General features: G+C 44.3%; 1 protein-coding gene across 1 annotated transcript; it reads left to right on the top strand.

Annotated features, from left to right (window-relative positions):
• Window positions 1-857: 857 nt before the first annotated feature.
• Window positions 858-7003, top strand: LOC143746442 (uncharacterized). The gene is made up of 3 exons (XM_077238237.1): window positions 858-1184; window positions 2699-3270; window positions 4726-7003. Exons 1-3 carry the CDS (start codon window positions 858-860, stop codon window positions 7001-7003), a joined length of 3177 nt encoding a protein of 1058 aa, XP_077094352.1.
• The last annotated feature ends 2850 nt before the right edge of the window (window positions 7004-9853 follow it).

The following is a 9853-nucleotide window of genomic DNA, read 5'->3' as shown; positions in this document are numbered from 1 at the left end:
TAATTTTTTTGTCAAGCAGATAACAGATTCTTAAACATAAGAATGAGGATAAATGTTGCAATGAATGATCCACACTACAAAATGGAAATGCAGAATGTTTATGCTTAATGTTGACAATACACAATCACATATTCCAAACATGAATGGCCTTAAATGAGAAATCTTTCAAGGATTCTTTTGCATAGATGTTACATTTCAATCAATCACCAGTGCAATCTTTTTGTGTCCAGAGGCAAATGAGCAATTTATTGTCACTGTTCACAGGTTCACCTTCTCATTCTGTGTGTTACTGCTCTGATCTGATTGCCCTCGAGCATCAGCTGTGCTGACTAGCAATCAGATCAGTCGCAGGTGTACCTCATTTGTGAGTCCTATATGTAGTGCTGTGTTTGTCATGTTCAGTGTCAGATCGTTGTTTTCTTTGGTCCTGTTTGGTTCTCATGTTGGTGTCAGTCTCGTTCTCAGTTCCCGTTCACGGATTCCTGCAGCTCCCTGCCAGCGCTCTTTCACTCTGCTACAGTGGATTATCTGGTCCGTGTTGTTTCACTCTGCTACAGTGGATTATCTGGTCCGAGTCGTTTCACTCTGCTACACTGGATTATCTGGTCCGTGTCGTTTCACTCTGCTACAGTGGATTATGTGATTCGTGTTGGACTTTCGGAGTGACGGAACCACGCTTCACCCACTGCTGTCATCTGCGCTGCCAGAGCCCTGCTGTCTGACATAGATCGTCACCAGCCTTCCTGTCTTCACCGTTCACTCAGCATTTATTATTAATAAATACTTTTTACTTGCTATTGGATCCTGTGATTCCTACCCTGACATAACGATCTGACCACGTTATGGATCCAGCGAGTATGGCCGAGCTACGAGAGATACTCAATAAGAACAACGCACGTTTCGATCGACAGGATGAACAGATCACAGCTACCGGCCGTGCTGTCCAGACCCTGGTGGCGCAGATGACAGAACTCTCTTCCCAGTTTCAACAGCTGAGAGTCGAGTCTGCCCACGGGACCACTGCGCCTAATCCACCACCCGTTGTTCCACCCCCGGCCCAGCCTTCCAACAGTCTGGAGCCTCGCCTACCTCCTCCTACTACCTATTCGGGTGAGCCACAACTGTGTCGTGCATTCCTGACTAAATGTTCACTGTATTTTGCTCTCCAGCCGTCATCGTTCATTGTAAGTACATTGTAAGTACTGAAGTACATGCGCGTGCGATCTGTGTTTGTGTTTGGAGCTCCGTCGAATTGATTCATTAATCCCTGATTTTCTTCTTTACCACTCATTTATAAACAAGCACTTTCTATTTTTATATCATGTGAACTTATCCTCGACACTATTCCTTATAGAAAAACAATCGGATTGCTTTGATATCGCTACTTAGATCCAACTTTCCGAATCTCGGCTACTAGCCTTTAGCCCGCTAGCATTTCACGCGTGGCCTCGCGCCTATCGACCCTCTCATTTTACACCCGTTTCACTGAAAGGATACGGGTTATATCCATCATTTCAGTCCTAAATTAGTAGTGATATTGGTAGTATCACTACTAATTTACTGTTCATCTGTTATAATGGCGAACATATCGGATGTGTCTAACGTTACCTCTGAGTGCAGGTGAGGACACATTCGAAGTGCATTCGGTACGATTGGAGCTGGAGTCGGTGGAGAAGCAGATCCGTGTTCTGCTGGTGAAGCAAGCCGAGCTGCGAGATCGGCGATCAGCGCTTGAAACATCACGCGCCGATGCTCACACAAGTCAGTGGTTAGTAACTTTTTGACTCCGACTTCGTCTACTCCGTGCGTTTCTCTGCCCAGGAGGACGCGATCATCTCTGCCTTCATTCACTCCGGCACCGAGGCAACACCATGGACCCTGGGTGATCCCACAGCGGAAGACACGAGCCAGGACCAGACCAAGGACTTCCCCGCCCCTCCCGGTCTTCGAGATCTCCACCCGGAACCGCTTCTCCCCTCTTCGCGAGCCGGAACGTGACGCCGCCGTGATCATCGGCACTTCCATGGTCCGTCATGTCCGTGCTACCTCAGGTAAGCGTAAGGTGCGCACTCACTGCTTTCCTGGTGCTCGTGTTCTTGATGTCGCTGCACAGATTCCCGAGATCCTGAACGGTGATGAGCACGTCGGAGCTGTGGTGCTACACGCGGGGACGAACGACATCAGGCTGCGGCAGACGGAGGTCCTGAAGAAGGACTACAGAAGCCTGATCGAGACGGTTCGCAGCACATCGCCTGAAGCAACGATCATCGTGTCTGGACCGCTTCCCACGTACCGACTAGGACAAGAAAGGTTCAGTAGATTATTTGCTCTAAATGAATGGTTAATGTCATGGTGTAATGAACAGAAACTGCTCTTTGTAAATAATTGGAATCTGTTCTGGGAGCGACCTAGGCTCTACCGCGCTGATGGCCTGCACCCCAGCAGAATCGGAGCGGCTGTTCTGTCGGACAACATCTCCAAGACGTTACACACCATATGACTAGTAAGTCAAAGTCCAAATCACAGTCTTTGCTGTCCCAACTTAATTGATATATTTAGTGTAGAACATTATATAGAAACTGTGTCTATTCCTCGCTTAGTGAGGCAAAACAATAAATCTAGTGTAGGATCTAGCAAAAATCTTATTGTAATTAAACCAGAAAATCTAAATATCAGTGAACAAAAACAATTTCTAAAGCTAGGTCTTCTAAACATTAGATCGCTCACACCTAAGGCGGTTATTGTAAATGAAATGGTCACAGATAATAGTTTCGATGTACTTTGCCTTACTGAAACCTGGCTTAAACCAAATGATTATTTCGGTCTAAATGAGTCTACTCCACCAGGATACTGTTATAAGCATGAGCCCCGTCTGATCGGTCGTGGCTGCGGTGTTGCAACAATCTATAGAGATATTCTTAATGTTACTCAGAAAACAGGTCACAGGTTTAATTCGTTTGAAGTACTTGTGCTAAATGTTACGCTCTTAGATTTAAGAAACAAATCCATATTATCTCTAGCCTTGGCTACCCTATATAGACCTCCAGGGCCCTATGCTGACTTCATAAAAGAGTTTGCATACTTTCTCTCAGATCTATTGGTCAATGTCGATAAAGCAATAATTGTTGGAGACTTTGACATACACGTAGATAATACAAATGATGCGTTAGGGACTGCGTTTACAGATTTATTAAACTCCTTTGGGGTCACGCAAAACGTCAGTGGTCCCACTCATCGTCTAAATCATACACTAGATTTAATTTTATCATTGTAGGGAACTCAGCTTTTTGGAAATATTAATAATCAATAATATCTTGTTATTATTAATTATAAATATTTGGGTCAGTTAATTGGATTAACTTGATGTGGCTGAATTAATATTACAATCAATTAATCAGTTCTTCCAACGAACAATTTTGATTATTAATTTATTCTAATAAAGGGTATCTTCCATGGCCACCGAAGAATAATTTTTCTTCGCCTGTACAGTACTTTGAGCCAGTAGCAAAAACCGTGATCGTAAAGTGACTTGTATTGCAAACAAAACAGAACCAAATACATATTATGTACAAGTTTTATTAACTAAATATAGATATTTATATGAATATAAATAAACTAAACAACATACACACATGAATACATAAATAGGTTAGTGATAGGATGAAATTGGAAACCGGAAGAGGGTCTATGAGAAGAACCATCAGAATTTCATTTTCACATTTCATTAAATTGAATACTTGCATTTGTAATGGGAACAATTCTTGAAGTTGTTGAAAATTGAAGTCGTTGATGGTTCCGGCAGCGTCAAGTGGAAGTTGGTTGAGCGTTCTCTTTCTCCAGGAACGCATGATTGGAAGTGAGGAAGTCAAAAGGATGGGTGATTGGAGTCTCTTGTTGGTTGGAGTCTTTGTTCCAAAACTCCTGAGATTGTCCTTGGTTCTTTGTGAGAGAGAGTCTTCTCTCTCCTGCCTGAGCCCACCTCTGGTTGGAATCGAGGCCTGCTGGGCCCTTGGGGCCCCCGTGGAGGGGGAGGGGGCTCCCCAGTCTCACCAGAATAGTGTTGCGGCTGGATGAAAAAACTAAGAGAGGGCGGTCACTGTTGCCTGCCTCTGATATACCCTGAGAAAAGAACCAACCCATAAGGTTTAAATGGACCTATGAGTAAGGTGACATGTCCGAGAGGGGAAGCGGCTCTTAGTTGATTTATGGTCTTTGTCCCCAGCATGCTTAGACTTTTCATTCAAGCTCAAATAGACATAACAAATTCACATTGCATTCTAAGAGAAGGTGATGTACATCAAAGTGTGTGTCATTAAATGAGGATTAATTTGCTAGGAAGCATGATACAGGTGAGGTTATATTGACCGTTGGGTGGTTGTTCAACCACATACACCCCAATCAAACATACCATGTTGTTATACCTAATAGTACACGAGACAGTAAATCATCACAGTTTCTGTGAGGCATGTTCCTTCATAGATCAGAGTAACACCGCAAAGTTTATTTAATTAAAGATGGTCTCTCTCTCTTAAGCATGTGGCGCATGTGGCCACATTCCTTTGAGGTCGTAAAGTCTGTTATCAGTCTTAAAGTGTTCTGTAACCGGACACCCGGCTGACAAAGTAACTTCATTTGTGAGGTTAGTTTTGGGGGAGAGTTTCATAGACCTTTATATTCATTAAATATAGTGAATATGAATAATTAGTGTGTGTCTGATTGGTCCAGACCCTACATCATATGGAACCAATCAAATATTATACCGCAAAGTGATGATCTCACTGATCATTACATGGTATCTTGCGTAATACGTACTGCTGAAATTTGTCAAGTTGCGCCACGTTATCGACCAGGCAGAACAATCCTTCCAACCACTATAGATAGATTCTCAAATAGCTTACCTGATCTATCTCAGCTGCTCAGTGCACCCAAACAAACAGATGAACTAGAGGAAATGACTAGCAGTTTGAGCACCATGTTCTCTAGTACACTAGATATTGTTGCACCAATTAGATTAAAAAAGGTTAGAGAGAAAACTAAAGCACCATGGTACAACAGTGCTACGCATGCAATCAAGAGAGAAACTCGTAACTTAGAGCGTAAATGGAAACAAACTAATTTAGAGGTCTTTAGAATCGCGTGGAAGGACAGTATGTCACGTTATAAAAAGGCTCTAAAAGCAGCCAGGGCTGAGCATCTCCGCAAACTAATAGAAAATAACCAAAATAATCCAAGGTTTTTATTCAACACCGTGGCTAGACTAACAAATAAACAAACATCACCAGAGCAAAATATTCCGTTACAATATGGTAGTAATGATTTTATGAATTACTTCAATGAGAAAATAGAAAGCATCCGAAACACAATTGTAAATATACAATCCTCTATGATGTCTTATGATTCAGCCTCAATTATGGCCCCTCTAGAACAACTACACCGCTTTACAACTATAGGACAGGAAGAGCTAAATAAACTTATCATTGCATCTAAACCAACAACATGTTTATTAGATCCAATACCGACTAAATTACTGAAAGAAGTGTTACCTGTAGTGGAAGAGCCTCTTCTTAATATTATTAACTCGTCTTTATCTTTAGGTCATGTTCCAAAAATATTCAAGCTGGCAGTAATACAACCTCTCATTAAGAAACCGCAATTAGATCCAAATAACTTAGCAAATTACAGACCCATCTCAAATCTTCCATTTATGTCTAAAATACTAGAAAAAGTTGTGTCCGCTCAATTGTGCTCTTTCTTGCAAGAAAATGATATCTATGAAAAATTCCAGTCGGGATTCAGACCGCATCATAGCACAGAAACTGCGCTAGTTAAAATAACAAATGATTTACTTTTAGCTTCTGACCAAGGCTGTATCTCAATACTAGTTCTACTCGATCTTAGCGCTGCATTCGACACTATCGATCATAAAATACTCCTGGATCGACTACAAAACTACACTGGTGTTCAGGGACAGGCATTAAGCTGGTTTAGATCGTACTTATCAGACCGTTACCATTTTGTCTGTTTAAATGGGGAAAAATCAAAGATAACGCCAGTAGACTATGGAGTGCCGCAAGGATCGGTGTTAGGCCCTCTGCTATTCTCAATATACATGCTGCCACTTGGTAATATTATAAGAAAACATGGAATTAATTTCCACTGTTATGCTGATGACACTCAATTATATATCTCATCACGACCAGATGAAAACACTAACCTATCTAAATTGACAGAGTGTCTAAATGATATAAAATGCTGGATGACGTGTAATTTCCTGCTATTAAATTCAGATAAACCGGAGGTACTACTTATTGGTCCAAAAAACTACCCACAAAATCCCTTACAATACAACTTTAATTTAGAAGGATGTCCTGTTACTTTATCCACTACAGTAAAAGACCTGGGTGTTATACTAGACCGCAACTTGACTTTCGAAAATCATATTTCATATATTACAAGAACAGCCTTTTTCCACCTTAGAAACATTGCTAAGCTACGTAACATGCTATCTGTTTCTGATGCAGAAAAGCTAGTTCATGCATTCATTCCCTCGAGACTAGATTACTGTAATGCTTTATTAGCTGGTTGTCCTGCATCCTCAATAAACAAGCTACAGTTAGTGCAAAATGCAACCGCTAGAGTTCTTACTAGATCAAGAAAATATGATCATATAACACCTATTTTATCATCTCTACACTGGTTACCTATTAAGTTACGTATCAATTACAAAGTATTCCTACTGACCTATAAAGCCCTAAATGGTTTAGCTCCTGTGTATTTAACAGACCTTCTATCGCCATACAATCCATCTCGCTCTTTAAGATCACTAAATTCGAGGCTTCTGGTCATTCCTAGGATATCTAAGTCCACTAAAGGAGGGAGGGCGTTCTCGCATTTAGCTCCTAAACTCTGGAATAGCCTTCCTGATATTGTTCGAGACTCAGACTCGCTGTCCCAGTTTAAAACTAGATTAAAGACGCATCTCTTTAACCAAGCATTCACTTAATGCTTAACCTTTAATACTACTGCTGAATCAGTTCGAATGCATTAACATTATGAACATCAGCTATGCTAATTATTTCCCATCTGCCTTTCTGCTGTTATCTCGGGACGCTAGTCCCGAGGTAAATAGCGTTCGTCAGCTCCAGTTTGTATCCAGCCTCTCACGGAGACTTTAGATGCCCCAACGCCTGTGAAGAGACGACTCGACGCCTGTGAAGAGACGACTCAAAGCCGGCGATATGTTATGCCATAAATTAATACATGATTAACTAACTGTATTTTTCTATGTACATTTCCGAAATGCACTTTCTGTAAAGCTGCTTTGAGACAATGTGTATTGTGAAAAGCGCTATACAAATAAATTTGAATTGAATTGAATCGTTCCCCACCGAAGAATCTAAAGTAGCCCTTGTAGTCACACTACTCTCTGGTCGAGCGGCGCTGTGGGGAACCGCTGTATGGGAGCAGGGGCATCAGTGCTTGACGTCCTTCCAGTCCTTCAGCGCAGAACTGAAGAAGGTGTTTGATCGCGCGGCTTCAGGGAGGGAGGTGGCCAGGTTCTTGGCAGACCTTCGGCAGGATCAAAGGTCAGTGGCGGACTATGCCATCGAGTTCCGGACACTGGCCGCGGAGTGCAAGTGGAACAGCGAGGCGCAGTGGGACATCTTTCTGCATGGGTTGGCCGACCGCATCCAGGCGGAGATCTACACTCTGGACCTTCCGGCATCTCTGGATGGCCTGATTGATTTAGCCATTCGAGTGGACTCAAGACTGCAACGTCAAGATCTGATAATGCAGAGGAGGTCGATTCCTGACGTACAGAACCATCCGGTTACTCCTTCCTGTGATGCGGTCGGTCCTACATTCGACCCAGAACCCTGCAGGTGGGCAGAGCTCAGCTCTCCCGGGAGGAGAAGGAGCGGAGGAGAGCCCAGGGGCTGTGTTTGCACTGCGGGACCGGGGGACATTTTGCCATCAAGTGCCCGGTAAAAGCCCAGGCCCGTCAGTAGCGAGGAGGTTACTGACGGGTGGCATTTCTTTTGAAGAAACCTCCCGTGAATCAACGCTCCTCCCGGTCAGACTGCAGTGGGCCACCTCTCACCACGTCTGTGATGCGCTCGTGGACTCTGGAGGGGAGCTTTATGGACCGTGATCTGGCACAACGCCTGGGTATTCCCATCATTCCCATCACTCATCCCATATCTGTCAACGCACTAAGTGGTCAACTCCTGTCACCCGTCACGCACTCCACCGGACCGGTGAGTTTGACTACTTCTGGCAACCATGTCGAGGAGATCCATTTTCTCCTCATTGACTCTGTTTTTGCACATGTGGTGTTAGGGCACCCCTGGCTCACCCTCCATAACCCTCACATTAACTGGCGGCAAAACTCTATCATGTCTTGGTGTGAGAATTGTCATGTTTGTTTTGTCACGCGTCTTGTTTGGTGTCTGCGTGTTCTTCTGTGTCTTGTTCTGTGTTGCAGGAGGAGCAGGTGGACCTGTCTAACGTGCCCGAGGAATATCTCGACCTGAAGGAGGTGTTCAGTAAGTCTCGGGGCTGCTTCTCTTCCTCCTCATCGTCCCTATGACTGTGCGATAGAATTAGTGCCAGGTACGTCTCCGCCTAAGGGCAGATTATACTCTCTTTCTGTTCCCGAGAGGGAGGCCATGGAGAAATATATTTCTGATTCTCTGGCAGCCAAGTTCATCCATCCTTCCTCTTCTCCCGCAGGGGCGGGATTCTTTGTGGGTAAGAAGGACGGTTCCTTGCGTCCTTGTATTGACTATCAGGGGTTGAATGACATCACGGTAAAGAATACTTATCCTTTGCCGTTGATGTCTTCAGCTTTCGAGAGACTGCAGGGCGCCTCCTTATTCACAAAGTTGGATCTTCGTAACGCCTATCATTTGGTCCGCATCAGGAAGGGGGATGAGTGGTAAACCGCTTTTAACACCCCCAGGGGGCACTTTGAATACTTGGTTATGCCGTTCGGGCTTTCCAACTCCCCCGCGGTTTTCCAGGCACTTGTCAACGACGTGTTGAGAGACATGGTCGATCAGTTCACATATGTCTACCTGGATGACATATTGATTTTTTCTTAGTCTCTCCAGGAACACGTCCAACACGTCAGACGAGTGCTTCAGAGGCTGTTAGAGAATGGGCTTTATGTCAAGGCGGAGAAATGCGTTTTTAATGCAAAGTCTGTTCCCTTTCTAGGATACATCGTGTCGTCTGAGGGGATGCGTATGGATCCCGACAAGATTCAGGCAGTGGTGAATTGGCCAACCCCAGACTCCCGCAAGGCCCTGCAGAGGGTTCTGGGCTTTGCCAATTTTTACCGACGTTTTATTCGCAACTATAGCCAACTAGCCGCGCCTCTGACCGCCTTGACCTCCACCACGACGACGTTCAGGTGGTCTAGTGCAGCTGAGTCTGCATTTTCCAAACTTAAGGACTGCTTTGTTTCAGCCCCCATTCTGGTGGCCCCTGATTCTTCCCGTCAGCTTGTGGTGGAGGTCGATGCGTCAGAGGTGGGGGTAGGCGCGGTTCTCTCTCCCAACGCTCCCCTGCAGACAACAAGGTTCATCCGTGCGCGGATTTTTCTCATCGTCTATCTCCTGCCGAACGTAACTACGACATTGGTAATAGAGAATTGTTGGCAGTCAAGTTAGCTTTGGAGGAGTGGCGTCATTGGTTGGAGGGTTCGGGGGTACCCTTTATCGTTTGGACCGATCATAAGAACCTTGAGTACATCAGGTCCGCCAAACGTCTTAACTCTAGGCAGGCTCGGTGGGCACTTTTTTTTGGTCGATTAGATTTTTCCATCTCCTACCGCCCAGGTTCCAAGAAC

The sequence above is a fragment of the Siphateles boraxobius genome, unplaced genomic scaffold (assembly GCF_051911475.1).
Source record: "Siphateles boraxobius isolate OS27281-9 unplaced genomic scaffold, OSU_SipBor_1 22, whole genome shotgun sequence".
NCBI classification, from domain to species: Eukaryota; Metazoa; Chordata; class Actinopteri; order Cypriniformes; family Leuciscidae; genus Siphateles; species Siphateles boraxobius.
This window is presented reverse-complemented; position numbering and strand designations above follow the sequence as displayed.

What these genes read in the sequence shown, in the direction of transcription:
- LOC143746442 (XM_077238237.1), top strand. Translation starts at nt 858, where the DNA reads ATGGCCGAGCTACGAGAGATACTCAATAAGAACAACGCACGTTTCGAT. An exon ending in TCCAGCCGTCATCGTTCATT is followed by an intron (nt 1,185 to 2,698) that starts GTAAGTACATTG and finishes CAATTTCTAAAG; the next exon opens with CTAGGTCTTCTAAACATTAG. An exon ending in CTAGATTTAATTTTATCATT is followed by an intron (nt 3,271 to 4,725) that starts GTAGGGAACTCA and finishes TGATTGGTCCAG; the next exon opens with ACCCTACATCATATGGAACC.